Consider the following 16,786-nt stretch of genomic DNA (forward strand, 5'->3'; position numbering starts at 1 on the left):
AAAAAAACAAAAAGAAAAAAAAAAACTAAGTTCAGTCATAGAGAAATAAAGTTGTATCTCTTATATGAGGAAAAACAATAGGTTTTAAAACTTTTTTTTTTTTTTGAGATGGAGTTTCGCTCTTGTTGCCCAGGCAGAGTGCAGTGGTGCCATCTCGGCTCACTGCAACTTCTGCCTTCCCAGTTCAAGTGATTCTCCTGCTTCAGCCTCCTGAGTAGCTGGGATTACGGGTGCCTGCCACCACGCCCGGCTAATTTTGTATTTTTATTAGAGATGGGGGTTTCTCCATGTTGGTCAGGCTGGTCTCAAACTCCCAACCTCAGGTGATCTGCCTGCCTTGACCTCCCAGGGTGCTGGAATTACAAGCATAAGCCACCACGCCTGGCCACATTTGGGGTTTTAAAAGTACTTTATTTCCAGTCAGAGCCATCATGTTACCCAATTATAGTGTGCCATTCTCATCCTGTTCTTGAGAATGGAGCCCTGTGGAGTGGAGTGCACAACTGTGTGCACTGGGCCTGTCTCCTGATGGGAACTTGTTTGATGTTTAGAACAAACTATTAGGTGATCAGGCCTATTACATCTTCACTCTACGGATAAAAAAAAAACTGAGGCCCAAGATGAACGAGAAAAATCTCCAGTTCTTTTTTACTCTTCTCTAATTAATGCTTGGACCCTGAGCTATGGCTTTCTTCTTTGGAGCCACAATACTTGATTTCTGAAGAATGCGGTGTTCCCATCATCAGCAGGCAATGAGGCAAAAAGGTGACTCTGTCTGTCTTCCCTGCAGTGTGATGCGGTGAGTGTCTTGGAAAAGGAGCACGATTACAGGGATGAGCATTTGGACTTTATCCAGTCACACCTGCGGAGGTTCTGCCTTCAGTGTATCCTTTGGGCGCTGTGTGGGGCCTGGGTCACAGGCTTTCTTCCAAATGGGGCATCTTCAAAGAGATAGAGCACCTCCCGAACTCAAAATAGTGTTCTGCCAGAGAGTTTTGTATGTATCTTTTTAGTAGGTTTATGTTTTACTGTGTTGGAGTTTTAGGTTTATTAACTTGTGTCTACCTTTGATCATGCGTTTGTTTGTTTGTTTTAAGACAGTGTTTCACCACTTTGGCCAGGCTAGTCTCAAATTCCTGACCTCAAGTGATCCACCCACCTCAGTCTCCCAAAGTGCTGGGATTATAGCTGTTAGCCACTGCGCTTGGCGTATTTTTTAATTGTTTTTCTAAGACGAAGTCTGCGCTGTCACCCAGGCTGGAGTGCAGTGGTGCAATCTTAGCTCTCTGCATCCTTGTGCTCCTGGGTTCAAGCAATCCTCCTGCCTCAGCCTCTTGAGTACCTGGGACTACAGTTGTGCACCACCACATCCAGATTTTTTGTTTGTTTTGAGACAGAGCTTCACTCTTGTCATCCAAGCTGGAGTGCAATGGCATGATCTCAGCTCACTGCAACCTCCATCTCCTAGGTTCAAGTGATTCTCCTGCCTCAGCCTCCCGAGTAGCTGGGATTACAGGTATGAGCCACCACACCTGACTAATTTTTGTACTTTTAGTAGAGATGGGGTTTCACCATGTTGGCCAGGCTAGTCTTGAACTCCTGACTTTATGTGATCCACCCACCTCGGCTGCCTCAAAATGCTGGGATTACAGGCTTGAGCCACCACGCCCGGCCATCTGGATAATTTTTGTATTTTTAGTAGAGATAGGGTTTTAGCATGTTGGCCAGGCTGTTCTCGAATTCCTGACCTCAAGTGATCTGCCCGCCTCGGCCTCCCAAAGTGCTGGGATTACAGGCGTGAGCCACCGCCTCCGCCCACTTTTATTAATGCTGTGCATTTGATAAGCCTTCGTATTAAGAATTTAATGTGATCATTTTATCATCAAATTACTTTTATCATACTGTCTTAGAAATATTTTTTTGTTTTGAGACGGAGTCTTGCTCTGTCACCCAGGCTGGAGTGCAGTGGCACAATCTCGGCTCACTGCAAGCTCCACCTCGTGGGTTCACGCTATTCTCCTGCCTCAGCCTCCCGAGTAGCTGGGACTACAGGTGCCTGCCACCATGCCCAGCTAATTTTTTTTTTATTTTTAGTAGGGACGGGGTTTCACTGTGTTAGCCAGGATGGTCTCGATCTCCTGACCTCGTGATCCGCCCGTCTCGGCCTCCCAGAGTGTTGGGATTACAGGCGTAAGCCACCGCGCCCGGCAGAAATATTTTTAAACTTTGCTTTTATGTAGAAAAGGTCAATTACCAAACAGGGTATTGTTTTATAGGCCACTGGTGTTTCCCATATGTTTGTGTTTCGTGCTGTGCATGATAGAGAGGTGGTAGTGTCTGCAGTCTTTTGAGTCCTGTTACTGTAAAAGGCCAATAGCAGCTGGTGCCATGGTTCCACACCCTGGGGTGGAGGTGAGAGATGAGTTCCTGTCACCTTTTTTGGGATGGCCCATTAGCCTTTTGGCACCCATCCCTCAAAAAATGGGGTTAGTGATAAATTTGGTCACATGTAAGCATCTGCTTGGGAAGGAATCTGTGTACCTTGATATTCTGAGAGTGTTTTCCTGGGCTAACCACAGAGCCAGTACTTGACTTCTCAGGGAGTAATTTGTGGGATCAAGACAACAATTTACATGTTAAAAAATAAACTGCACAGCCCACTAGCATCAACATAGCTTTATGCTTTTGACTTGGTTCATCCTCTACTATGACCTTTTTACTTATTTATTTATTATTTTTTACCAGTTTGCAATATGCATATGTAATACTATAAGCGTTTTAGTTTTTAAAATTGTAACGCTTTCTGTTACTCATGTATTGATTAAAAACTGATCAACCTATGAGTAGTACTTTGAGGTTATATGTGTTTGATTTTGTCTCCTCCTGCAGTGAATTGATTTTTCTTAAGCAGATTGATTAGATGGAGCTGCCTTGATTTACACATCAGTGAAAGAAGAGAAAAACCTCGACTTGTTGTATAAGTATATTGTTCATAAAACATACGGTTTCCACTTCACCACACCTGCCTTAGTTGTGGAAAAGGATGCCGTTTTTATGTGAGTTATTTTGAGATGATGCTTTGAAACTCTTCTTTTTACAGTACATCTGCTTTTTACATTTTACCCCTTCAAGAAAGGTGCCTTCTGTCTGTGTCTTCTATAGCCAGCTCTCTCACTGCACCTTCTCTCTCTGCTCCTTTCCCAATTATGAGGCATTTGCCTGAGGGAAGTGGGTGGTGTGGTCAGAGGTGCTGCCTTTCTTCATCAAGAGCAAGTTGCCAAAACCTAAGCTAGCCATTTTTGGCACTCACTGTCAACTCTGGTAAAATACTGGCTGGGGAGGGAATATAGGGAATTGTGCTTGGGGGATCCTGAATGTCTTCTGTTAAAACGCCTGCTTTATCTGTGTGTTGGCAGGGATGATTGCAAACATCCTCTCAGCATCTCTGTCAGCATGGGCTTTGGCTATACTAAGTGCTTACTGTGTTTCTGGCATTTCACATTTTGGGAGCCACTGGAGTTGATTGTCCTCGATAGAGACTTGGATACCTGTTTTCCCAACCTGGTGTCTTTCTCTCACTGGAGAATCATAGTGTTGCTGGATGCATAAATGTGAAGCTGTGGTCTCTGACAGGAATTGTGTTACCAGATTGATGTTCAGGCTTCAGTATCCTCCTGACTTAAAAAACAATTACATTATTCATTCAGGAAACCTTACTCAGCACCCACTAGGTGCTCAGGTTCTCTGCAAGGGACACACAAATGAATGATACGTGTTCCTCGCACATGGCACTGTAGAGGGGACATACACAGCTGAAGAAGGGAAGGGCAGTGATGGGGTTATGGAGGAAGTATGGCAGGGAAGGTGGGAGGGTGATGCTGCAAGACAAGTGGTAGATCCCACGCGGACTGGAAAGAATTGCAATAGGGGAAGCTGGGGAGTGCAGTCTGTGAGAGGCTGGAAATGCGAAAGCCAGGAGCTGTCAGGGAACTGGGTTGCCTCCTGCATAGTCAAGGAGAGTGTCACTCAGGCTAATCATAGATGGCATACCTACAGGCTTGGGCTGATTTTAGAGACTTGTTCAGAGCAGTCAGGCAGGTGCCAAAGGCACAAGCCCAGTGAGAGGTGTGTTTTTGGAATCACTTGGTATCCAAATCACATGTCATCCCTAGGAGCAAGGAGACTGGTTGATTTTGGGGCTGGTCTGGAATGAAGAAGCATCTCTGAGCTTACAAAGGCTGCATGGCCCACGGCAGTATCTCAGTCATGCCCTATCCCTTTGCACATTTGGTCCTGTTGGTTACTTCTCTGTTGACTGGCAAAATCAGCAAGGATATTGGGGTGGAGCACCCTGGCTAAGTACCCTCTTGATTATAGAGCTATGGAGTAGAAGTCAGATGGAGAATGAAAGGCCTGTGAGAACAGTCAGTCAGTTGCCATCTTTCAGAGCTGCTTGAGTTCAAAAGTATGTCATACAGGACATTTTACCATTGCTACCTTTAAGGGATTCAGGTGGGAACCCTAGGCTGTGGCTTCACATAATGGAACTTGGGTGCCATCCTACCTGTGATGTTGAGCTGTCCAGCACTGGTGTAGGAACCTCAAGGACTGTGCTCCTCTGGTTTGGGGCCTAGGATAAACATAGGCCCTGCATGCCACTTGGTTCTAGGACACATTTTCCCATGCAAGCAAAGTTAATGAACCAGTCCACAAGATAACCGTTGCAAGAATTCTTAGAGAAACAACCTGCAGGAGGGGAGCCATGACAGAGCCCAAGAAAACCATCCCATCCCGAGCTCTGCCTTCTGTGCTGCTGTCACACAGTGGGGTCTGAACAGGACCCCACTGTGTCCTTGCTCTTCTAGGTGGAGTTGTGGGAGAGTGCTAAATGCTTTGAGTGGGGCAGCCTGTGGAGTCAGATCTCGTACTGGCTCCTTAGACCTTGGGCCGGTGAACTCCGTGTGGAGCAGGACCTGCAGTGTTGTTCTGATGGATTATATCCACAGTGTATTTTGGCACATCTGCCAAAAGCTACAAACAGCCCCCAATAACTACATACTATATCTTATGGGAAGGGTCCTACCGAGGAGTCCTGAATGTGATCTGAGTATGCTCTAAGGCAACCCCAGAAAAAGCAATTCAGTCCCTCTCTCTTTGCCTTTAGACCTGCAGGCTGGGACAATGAAAAGAAAATAGCTATTTTACATGAAAATTTTACAACCGTGAAGCCAGAAGATGCATATGAAGACTTTATTGTGAAACCTCCCGTGAGAAAGGTAGTCAAAGACAATTGCTTTAAGGGCTTAGGGCTGGGCGTGGTGGCTCACACCTGTAATCCCAGCACTTTAGGAGGCCAAGGCGGGCAGATCACATGAGGTCAGGAGTTTGAGACAGCCTGGCCAACATGGCGAAACCCTGTCTCCACCAAAAATACAAAAATTAGCCAGGTATGGTGGCAGGCGCCTGTAATCCCAGCTACTTGGGAGGCTGAGGCATGAGAATCGCTTGAACCTGGGAGGCAGAGGTTGCAGTGAGCCCAGATTGCACCACTGCACTCCAACCCTGGGAACAGAGCGAGACTCCATATCAAAAAAAAAAAAAAGAAAAAGGGTTTAGGTGTTTTTTAATGCAAAAAGAAACCTATAAAGATGGGGCGTGGTGGCTCATTCCTGTAATACCAGCAGTTTGGAAGGCTGAGGCAGGAGAATTGCTTGAACCCTGGAGGCGGAGGTTGCAGTGAGCCGAGATCATGCCACTGTACTCCAGTGTGGGCGACAAGAGCGAGACTCTGTCTCAAAAACAAAACAAAACAAAAAACTATAAAGAAACAGGTCTTACACATTGTGTAGTTTGTAGGGGTTGGTGGGGAGTAGTAAGTCCCAGGGCCTTTTGTTGATTTTTTTTTTTTTTTTTTGAGACGGAGTCTCGCTCTGTCACCCAGGCTGGAGTGCAGTGGCCAGATCTCAGCTCACTGCAAGCTCCGCCTCCTGGGTTTACACCATTCTTCTGCCTCAGCCTCCCGAGTAACTGGGGACTACAGGCGAGTAACTGGGACTACAGGCGAGTAACTGGGACTACAGGCGAGTAACTGGGACTACAGGCGCTCGCCACCTTGCCCGGCTAGTTTTTTTTTTTGTATTTTTTAGTAGAGACGGGGTTTCACCGTGTTAGCCAGGATGGTCTTGATCTCTTGACCTCATGATCCACCCGTCTCGGCCTCCCAAAGTGCTGGGATTACAGGCTTGAGCCACCGCGCCGGGCCTTGTTGATCTTTACATGAGGTCTGGTGTTATGTAAATGGCTCGGGGCTGGTGGGCAGGAGTGATGGAATGCCCACCTGGAGTTGGTGGTGTTTCCCATTAAGTCCTGCCAGTGCTGCTGTTGCCTCTGGATTACTGTTATTGGATCCCCTCATGTGATGTCCTGCAGACCCTGAGGTGTTTAGAACCTGCCAGACTTAAAAACGCCAGTTGGCTACATGCCACAGCTGGTTTTGGGAGAGGTCTGTGCCAGGCTAGAAAAATGTTACTCTGCAGTCTCAGCAGGGATCCCCCAGACCTGTGTCAAAGCCTGAGCCTCAGACTCTCCTTTCGGCATGAAGTTTGACAGTGGTTGGGAGTATTCTTGGCCTGTGGCCACACATGTGTATGTTTCTTCACAGCTGGTCCACGACAAAGAGTTGGCAGCAGAAGATGAGCAGGTGTTCCTAATGAAGCAACAGGTAAGAAGACCAGTGAGGTTAGAACAGAGGCCTTCTCATATATGAAATGCCAGTTCCTAGGGTGGGATTGGAGGTGTCTGCATGTGGGGATTCACAAAGAGCTTGCAGTGGTAGAGGGGTTGGGACCAGGTCTCATTCCCTCCTATTTCTAGGATTAGTTGGGGATGGACCACTTTCCTTAGCAGATCACCTGCCTGCCTTGCAGACTCCTACAGGAATAGTAGGATTCGTGTCTTTTAAGTGCTTTCTTTGGAAATGCGGTTTTCTGGCATAATACTTCCTATGTTGACAGTTTACCAAGTAAGCTGACTACACTTCCATTATTTCTTTCTTTTTATTTATTTACTTTTAATTTAAGTTCTAGGGTACATGTGCACAACGTGCAGGTTTGTTTAATTTAAGTTCTAGGGTACATGTGCACAACGTGCAGGTTTGTATACGTATAATACATGTGCCATGTTGGTGTGCTGCACCCATCCATTATTTCATGTAGCCTCTCACAGCCCTGTACATAAAGGCAGGTGATGCCCATTTTGCAGGTGAGGAGAGTAACTTCCCCAAGCCGATGGTTTAGAATGCAAACTTCACATTTCTCTAACCCAGATTATTGTTAGATTTGTCCTGGGTCCACCTAAAATCTGCCCAATGGTATAGGCAGGTCAGCAGGAGGTTTTGATGGTTCTTTTTCCAACTGTTTCCTTCTTTTTCCAACCTTTTCCTTTCTGTCCCTTGCTTGCTTCCTGAGCTTCAAAACTGGTTACTTGGAGTATTTTTTTTCACCATGCACCAAACTGCTCAATTAAAATTTTTTGCATTTGTAGTATAAAACCTAGGACTTAGTTGTTGTTAATAGTGCCCTCTAGTGGAGTACTTGGAGTAAGTTTTTCTCTAGGCCTTGGTTAATGGCCAGTTTGTCCCTCTCTTTGCAGTCACTCCTTGCCAAGCAGCCAGCCACGCCCACGAGAGCTTCTGTGAGTACCTTACACTAAACAGAGGGTCAAGGCCCAGTGTTGCAGGTGTCGTCAAACTTTATACCATTATTTGTGAGAGCTTATATTTGTGTGGGTTTTGTGTTTTCAGTGGGAATTTGGTTTCCCTAAAGACCCGTGACCAGAAACATAAAAGAAACTCAAGATGTTTCTGGTGAAAGAATGCAACTCTGGGAATTAGGGTGAGCTGGCTTTGTTATCTGGATGTCTTTCAGGAGAAACAGATCCAGAAAGAGCTTGAGTTGAGGGCATACTGCCAGTCCTGTACCATAGCCTATGAAAAATATCCTGCAGAAGCATGTCTCCGTTTGTGGCATATGTATTTTTTGTTATTGTTATGCCTGTGTGTGACCTTAGCTGCTTTTGAACTTAGGAATCTCCTGCAAGAGGACCCTCTGGCTCTCCAAGGACTCAGGGTCGGGGAGGGCCAGCCAGTGTGCCTAGCTCCTCCCCAGGCACGTCAGTAAAAAAGCCGGACCCAAACATCAAAAGTATGTATTCCTCAAAAATATGTCTCTTTGGAGAGTAGTTTAGTTTCAGACCTGAGCCCTGCAGGGGCTGCGTGGCTGAGTCTATAAGGTGGAGACTCATGGAAGCCAGGCTATTCTCTTCCTCATTAAGGGCTACTTTCCATTTCCCCCATTCCAGAGGAAGAAGGTCTGTGGTAGACAGAGACCAGGGCCTGTTCCTTTGTTGGAATTGGTAGCCCATGCACCTGGCTCTGTGTGAGACCTCACTTAGGCCCTGCACATTCCTTCAGAGAGGAATGCAAAATAATAACTTTATTTTATTTTTTTAGAGACAGGGTCTCAGTCTGTCACCTAGCCTGTGGCACAGTCATGTGATCATAGCGCACTGCAGTCTCAAACTCCTGGGCTCAAGCAATCCTCCCACGTCAACTCCTGAGTAGCTGGGACTACAGGCGTGTGCCACCATGCCCAGCTAATTTTTTAAATTTTTATTGTAGGCCAGATGCAGTGCCTCATGCCTATAATCCTAATACTTTGGGAGGCCAAGGTGGGAGGATCGCTTGAGCTCAAGAGTTGGAGACCAGCCTGGGCCAAATAGTGAGACCTCGCCTCTTCAGAAAATTTCAAAATTAGCTGGGCATGATTGTGCTTGCCTCTAGTCCCAGCTACTCAAGTGGATGAAGCGGCAGGATTGCTTGAGCCCAGGGCATTGAGGCTGCAGTGAGCTGTGATTATGCCACCGCACTCCAGCCAGGGTGACAGAGTGAGACTCTTTATTTTTATTTTTTTTGAGACGGAGTCTCGCTCTGCCGCCCAGGCTGGAGTACAGTGGCCGGATTTCAGCTCACTGCAAGCTCCGCCTCCCAGGTTTACGCCATTCTCCTGCCTCAGCCTCCCGAGTAGCTGGGAATACAGGCACCTGCCACCTCGCCTGGCTAGTTTTTTGTATTTTTAGTAGAGATGGGGTTTCACTGTGTTAGCCAGGATGGTCTCGATCTCCTGACCTCATGATACGCCCGTCTCGCCCTCCCAAAGTGCTGGGATTACAGGCTTGAGCCACCGCGCCCGGCCGAGACTCCTTAAAAAAAAAAAAAAAGGTCGGGTATAGTGACTCACGCCTGTAATCCTGTAATCTCAGCACTTTGGGAGGCTGAGGCGGGCAGATCACTTGAGGTCAGGAGTTTGAGACCAGCCTGGCCAACATGGTGAAACCTTCTCTCTACTAAAAATACACAAAGGAGCCAGGTGTGATGGTGGGTACCTGCAATCCTAGCTACCTGGGAGGTAGAGGCAGGAGAATGGCTTGAACCCGGGAGGGTGAGGTTGCAGTGAGCCAAGATTGTGCCACTGCACTCCAGCCTGGGCAACAGAGCAAGACTCCATCTCAACAAAACACAAAAAAATTTTTTGTAAAGGTGGGGGTCTCACTTATATTGCCGAGGCTGGTCTCAAGCTCCTAGCCTCAAGCAGTCCTACCCGCTTGGTCTCCCCAAATGATGGGATTACAGGCGTGAGCCACCACGCCTGGCTGAGGGAGTCACTTTAAAGTGTGTATTTTGAATCCTTAGCCTTGTTTCTCATGTTTATATTATTACTATGTATGAATTGTGGGGATTTTTTCCTCCTTCACTTCTCTTGTCAAGCTCAACTACTTTTCAGATTAAGTAGCTTTTATCCCAGTAACTTAGTGATACTCAGAGATACTGCCTGCAATGAAACCATTAAAAAACAGTTTTATTTAATGCTTGCATGTTTGATGGGTGTGTTCTATTCAGGATGTGAGCTTTTCACAGCAGGTTTGGAATGTTAAGTGCTCATGCGCCTTTGAAAAACACTGTCTCATGGATGGGGAGGTGGAGTGGAGCACAGGTTATCTATTTTGCCCCCAAACAAGTGGGAAATGTAAACATGGTTCCACTTAGTAATCATGCTAAGTAGCCTCAGCGGTAGCAGTGTAAAGGCATCGTAGCAAATGAATGTTATCAATATCCTAGGAAGCTGATAGCCACAAATGGCTAATGCCAAGCTGAGAACTAGGGTGTTTAATTTTGTTTAAGTCTTCCAGTTTATATGATGCTTTTTTTTTCCCTTTAATTTTCCTTAGATAATGCTGCAAGTGAAGGGGTGTTGGCCAGCTTCTTCAACAGTCTGTTAAGTAAAAAGACAGGCTCTCCTGGAAGTCCTGGTGCTGGTGGGGTGCAGAGCACAGCCAAGAAGTCAGGTACAGAAGGGCCCTGGAGACCTGTGACTCTTGTGGTTGAGCAGTCTTGCAAGGATGGAGAGGCAGACACCTGCCCTGCTGACCCCGCAGTGTCCTGAATAGCCAAGCAAGGAAGCAGGTCTTCACTTCCTACTGAGCAGTGTGCCATGCTTTTAGTGGGATTGCTGTACTACCATGCAGGTTTCCTTGGCACATTGAGAGTGGGATTTGTGTACATTAGGGTTCTTGGGAACTGGGTGTTGGGTGAGTTGAGATATAGCCTAAATTACATATGTGGCCGTGTTGTAGAACCTCTTCAGTAGAAGTCATGGTCCATGGAGGGTGTACCAGTGACTTTTTTTTTTTTTTTTTCTTTTTCCAAGATGGAGTTTTGCTCTTGTTGCTCAGGCTGGAGTGCAATGGCACGATCTCACCTCACTGCAACCTCCGCCTCCCAGGTTCAAGCGATTCTCCTGCCTCAGCCTCCCGAGTAGCTGGGATTACAGGTGTCCTGCCACCACGCCCAGCTAATTTTTTGTATTTTTAGTAGAGATGTGGTTTCATCATGTTGGCCAGGCTGGTCTTGAACTCTTGACCTCAGGTGATCCCTCCACCTCAGCCTCCCAAAGTGCTGGGATTACAGGTGTGAGCCACCGCCCCTGGCTGACAATTTTTGTTTTGTTTTGTTTTAATAGAGACGGAGTCTTGCTGTGTCACCCAGGCTAAAGTGCAGTGGCGTGATCTCAACTCACTGCCAACCTCTGCCACCTGGGTTCAAGCAATTTTCTTGCCTCAGCCTCCCGAGTAGCTAGGACTACAGGCACGCGCCACCACATCTGGCTAATTTTTTTGTATTTTTAATAGAGATGGTGTTTCACTGTGTTGGCCAGGCCGTTCTCGAACTCCTGACCTCTGGTGATCCGCCTGCCTTGGCTTCCCAAAGTGCTGGGATTAGAGACGTGAGCCACGGCACCTGGCGTACTTTTAATTTTTTTAAATTATACTAAAGCCTTAGTTGTTCTGAACCAGTGATGTTTTATTTGTTCTATTTTTTTTTTTTTTTCTGTGACGCTTTGTAAGGATTTTGGTTTACTCCACTGCCCCCAGTTTTTTTGTGAACTAGAACCTGTGAACCCTCACTGTCTCACTGCAGAGTCAGGGCCTCCTCCTCCTCCCTGAAGCTCCTCACTTATCACATACACACCTCTGTGGCAGCCACCGCCTGTCCTTCCATGTAGGCAGGTAGGGCAGGTCTGTGTCTTGGAGATCTCTGAAACAAAACAAAACATGTTCCTTGGGAATTACACATTTTCCCAGGAAGCTGCAGGACATTTTTTTTTTGGATTGGAGCCTTGCTTTGTCGCCCAGGCTGGAGTGCAGTGGCATGATCTCGGCTCACTGCAGCCTCTGCTTCCCGGGTTCGAGCAGTTCTCCTGTCTTAGCCTCCCGGGTAGCTGGGGTTACAGGCGCCCACCACCATGCCTGGCTAATTTTTTTCTATTTTTAATAGAGATGGGGTTTCACCATATTGGCCAGGCTGGTCTTGAACTTCTGACCTTGTGATCCCCCCGCCTCAGCCTCCCAAAGTGCTGGGATGACAGGCGTGAGCCACCGCGCCTGGCGTGCTGGAGGACATTTTAAGGGGTCTTTGCTTTCCATTTTCCATTGGCTATAAGGTATGTTTATACAGTGTTTCCCTAATTGATGTCTTCAGGGCAGAGGAGACCCTCAGGAAATCACTCCATCCTTGGGGCAGCCTGGGCCTTCAGTGGCTTCCACATTCTAAGAAACTCAGAGTCTGGTCTAGTGACCCAGACTCTGGGCTGGTAGTATTCCCTACTGGGAAATAGGTGTCTATTTCTAGGCCCCTTAGTTTCAGAAAAACACAAGTACAGACTTGGTGCAGGATTGAATTATCTGGGTATAGTCTTATATTCTTATTGAAACAATGTTTTCAGGCTATCCATGTGAGTCAGTCTAGAATGTTATAATTGTAAACAAAACCTAAACACCTATCTGGGGCGAAGAAAATAGTTTCCACCGTTGCTGAAATTCAGATACTACCTCTAGGAAAGTGGTGGTGAGAGCGCACAGGGGTCAGGGTTGGGTGGTGAGAAGGTTTTCAGAAAGGTTCTTGTATTTGGCACAAAGGCACCCCCCGCCAGGGAGCAGTCAGGTCACCCCCTTGGAGTTGGAGGAAGCACTGGCCTGTGACTTTTGGGATTAAGATATGCTGAGTTGGGATCTCCTCTCCACAGCAGTGGAAAAAGGCTTTCCTCATTCTTACTGAGATTACTGTCATCAAGTGATTATAGAAGGCTGTATAATTTTAAATGCTCCTTTAAAAAAAATTGTTTCCTCTTCTCACATCATTACTTTGCTCTTTTGCTTTTTTTCAGGACAAAAGACTGTGTTGTCAAATGTTCAGGAAGAACTGGATAGAATGACTCGAAAGCCAGACTCTATGGTAACAAACTCTTCAACAGAAAATGAAGCCTGAACCTCCTTAAAAAGTGCATATGTCGAATGACCAAATAACTATGTATATTGATCTGCTAAGACCAGGATTTTTCTGATATGGCACATGCTATCAGTTTTTTGGGGCAGGGGAGATGAACTTAAAAAAAAAAAAAAAAACTTCATTGGCTTGTCCGAGTATGAAATGCACATTTAGGAAGGTTACATGTCAGACCCTTTGTTAAGGATAACCCTTGGACTCTCGGGCATGTGGCTCTTTTGTGGGAGGCAAGCACGTCTGGGCTTCTTGTGGAGGGGAAGGTAGAGTGAAAGAAGGAGGGCCCGCTTTCTATCAGGGTGGAGCAAATGAGACCAAGAAATCATTGGTAAGATGATGGTTAGTCTGGCCAGTTTCATGTTAGCAAATTCACTTCTTCTTGGGAAGCAGATTAAGTGGCAGAAAGTCCAGGAAAGAAAGACCAGAAGGAGTAATGAGAGAAGTGATGGTGGGGAAGCTGAATGTTGAGGGAGGTGGAGGAAGGAGGAGATGAGCAGTGTCAGTAAATACTGTGCATTCAATAGAAGTTGAAGAATCATTGTTAGAAGCATTTCCAAACAAAACACTAAGCAAAATGGGAATTAGGCTTATTTCGAATGCATCTTTAACTTATGAAAGATGTACTAATTGTGGGGGTGCCTGAGTCAGGTGGAGCTGACCCAGGGGTGGGAACGATGGCAGCTGCCTGGGACCTATGTGCTTGGCTCAGGCTATGTCTTCATGAGAGGTGCTGGGCTCCATGGATATGTGTTGTGGGGCAGACAGTCACTGTGGGATGTCTTCAAAGTGAGCAGTTACAGAATTAGTTTACTTTGAATTTTGTTGTCTAAATAGCTCCTGCTTTGTTTTTTAAATTAAATTTTTTGTTTTTACTACCACGGGCTGGCCTAACTAACAGAAAATGGATGATCAACCTCTGGTTTTACCATAATGCAATGTGCCACAGAAAGTTTGGGGGAGGTTTTTAATGTAATTGCACTCTGGTTAATTGGCTCGTACCAAGTCCTGCCTTATGATTTGTGGAAAGCTTCAAGGAGTTCCACTGATGCAAAAGGGTCTTTTCCTAGCTTCCCGGTCTGATCAGTGCTATCAGATGGACAGATAAGCGTGAATGTTTTATACCGAAAATGGAAATTATACATTTCTCTTGTTATGTGTTTTCATAAAATGTAGCATTTTTTTTCTTATGGAAAAAAGAGTTTCAGGTGTCTCCCCACCTAGGGCAAATTCATGCACATTGTCATGTCATACCACCATTCTGGAAATGATTTCTGTGGATTTGAAATTGCACTTTTAATTTTATATATGACAGCATTTAAATGCAAACACTACCATGAATTTCATGTATAAAATGTTGTCAAACCAAGGGAAAAAACCACAGTTCACCATGTGGAGTTTACTTTTTTTATATGAATGTTTGTTGTACTGTGTCTAAGCATAACTTCCCTAATGTCATTACTTTTACATACCAGGTTTGACTGACCACTAATGTAGTACTGGTGATAACTTAATATCCTATGTTGTGTCAAGACTCTTTTAAGACTTTCTTGAATTGCTTGCGTAAAGGTCTGAACACTGTTAAAGAGAAAGCTAAGTATCAACTTGCCTTTCAGATAGAAACGTTTCTTGTGCCAGTTTTATTGTTGAAATATACCATTTTTTTCCTTTTTTAATTCAGTTTTTTAAAAAAACAAATGTATTGTGGCTTCCGATTACCAGGTTGTCTAAGTAATGACAGTAAACTGACTGTAGAATGATTATTGTGGTATAGTGACCAATAGATGCCAAACAGCTTGTGGCCGCACTAAAGGTGGGGTCGCTTAGTCCCTGGGAGTAAAATGAGTGACCTCAGAAACAAGAATTCCTGGAAAGGCACATGCCGAAGGGGGATATGGTATAATTTTAAATCTTAATGCAAAATTTTAATTTGTCTTTTTTTTTCTATCATTTGAACTGATAAGCACTTTTTGTGTCAATATAAAATATACTACAACTGATGAAATGCTAAGACATGTCTTGTGAAGGAAGGTTTCTTGGAGACCACTTTTATTTACACGTGACAAGTAGATGCTCCTAGTATCAGAAGAAGCTGATACGTAGTGTCATGTGCTCAGTGGTTGCCAAAGTCTACCAACTTTGGGGAGCTGCAGGGTTCTTTTTGGGAGGTGGGAGGAAGGGAGATGAGTTTTGTTATTTTGGGGTTTTCAAGCATTGGAACCAAAGGCCAAATAATAAACAGCCTTTAGTTTTTAAAGTAAAATTCATTTTATTTGCAGAGTACACTTGTATGGTAGACTGTTAAAGACAATTTTATGACTGTTATGACTATTTATGCACATTATAATGGTTACATCTGCTGTTTGTCTTTAAAATAAAAAAAAAAAAATCAAAGAAAAGCCCAACTTTGAATACGTGGCTGAGATAACGGCCAGGAATTGGTCTTTCCTAAAAATGCAATAGATATGCTGCTAGATTGTTATTTTGTTTGCACTTTTTTTGATTGGCATTTTAAAATCGGTAAACTGAAGACATTGTCGTGTTTTATTAATTTAACAAAGTTGAAAGTGACTGCTCTGTACATCATGACCTTAACAATGTTAATGCTGTAAGTGAAAGTTCACTGTTGTCTGTATACTAAATTTATTGGTGTTTCTAACTTAAAATTAAGACTGCAGATTATCCCCCACCAGCCTTAGTCCAGGGGTGTGGCTCTGTCCGGGTGCAGTATGCAGTCATGTGGAACCTTGCTTTCTAGTCCTGGGAAAAAAAGAAGATGTCTCTAATTACTGGCTTCAATAAACACGAATCCAGACTGCTTACAATTTTTGGTGGCTTTCTTTATGGTAAATCATCCCACTGGAGATACATTGAATTGTCTGCTAATCATATGGGGTATCTGATCACATAACTAAAAATGTTTACCTGTCTCACTTGAAATTGTCAGAAATTCTGGAAAGAATAACATTGTAAAGCCGTATTTATTTTATCCTATTTTTTAGAGGTGGGGGTTGTCAAGGCTGGTCTTGAACTCCTGGCCTCCAATGGTTCTCCCGCCTTGACCTCCCAAAGTGCTGGAGTTACAGGTGTGAGCCACCAAACCCAGCCTGGTTTTTTTGGTTTTTAAAAATTACAACCACCCTCGTGAGTATAAAGGTGGTAGGTATCTCAGTGACTAACAGTGTTAAGGAGCATCTTTTGATGTGTGTATTGGCCATTTATGTATCTTTGGAGAAATGTCTGTTCAGATTCTTTGGTCATTTTTAAATTAGGTTATTTGCCTTTTGTGTTTTTTGTGTTTGTTTTTGAGACAGGGTCTTGCTTTGTGGCCCAGGCTGGAGTGCAGTGGCTTGGTTACAGCTTATTGTAGCCTTGACCTCCCAGACTCAAGTAATCTTCCTCCCAAAGTGCTGGGATTACAGACATGAGCCACTGCACCCAGCCTATTTGACTTTTTATCATTGGGTTGTAAGAGTTCTTTATCTGTTCTGGATACTACACTCTTAACAGGTATAACTCAGTCCTTTTGATATGCTCCCCTTCATCTCTGAGCATTTTCTTACTTTCTGGCACAAAAAGGTGTTCCAGACTCACTTGCATTTTCCCTGACTTTGTCCTGGAATCAGCCATTTTTCCAAGGAGTCCTGGTTCCTGGTTTCTTTTTTTTCTTTTTCTTTTTTTTTGAGACAGAGTCTCGCTCTGTTGCCCAGGCTGGAGTGCAATGGCACAATCTCAGCTCACTGTAACCTCCACCTCCCGAATTCAAGTGATTCTCCTGCTTCAGCCTCCCGAGTAGCCAGGATTACAGGTATGCGCCACAACGCCTGGCTAAGTTTTATATTTTTAGTAGAGACGGGTTTCACCATATTGGCCAGGCTGGTCTCAAACTCCGAC

General features: G+C 45.0%; 1 protein-coding gene across 1 annotated transcript in view; it reads left to right on the forward strand.

Annotated features, from left to right (window-relative positions):
• DYNC1LI2 (dynein, cytoplasmic 1, light intermediate chain 2) overlaps positions 1–15,714 on the forward strand; it is a 37,978-nt gene extending 22,264 nt beyond the window's left edge. Inside the window, exons 5-12 of the mRNA XM_011987905.1 lie at positions 791–884; positions 2,921–3,056; positions 5,165–5,276; positions 6,662–6,721; positions 7,651–7,692; positions 8,084–8,201; positions 10,285–10,401; positions 12,780–15,714. Coding sequence (XP_011843295.1) covers positions 791–884; positions 2,921–3,056; positions 5,165–5,276; positions 6,662–6,721; positions 7,651–7,692; positions 8,084–8,201; positions 10,285–10,401; positions 12,780–12,880 — 780 coding nt within the window. The 3' untranslated portion in view covers positions 12,881–15,714. The remainder of the gene's footprint in view (positions 1–790; positions 885–2,920; positions 3,057–5,164; positions 5,277–6,661; positions 6,722–7,650; positions 7,693–8,083; positions 8,202–10,284; positions 10,402–12,779) is intronic.
• The last annotated feature ends 1,072 nt before the right edge of the window (positions 15,715–16,786 follow it).

This window comes from Mandrillus leucophaeus, unplaced genomic scaffold (assembly GCF_000951045.1).
Source record: "Mandrillus leucophaeus isolate KB7577 unplaced genomic scaffold, Mleu.le_1.0 Scaffold319, whole genome shotgun sequence".
In the NCBI taxonomy this organism is placed as follows: Eukaryota; Metazoa; Chordata; class Mammalia; order Primates; family Cercopithecidae; genus Mandrillus; species Mandrillus leucophaeus.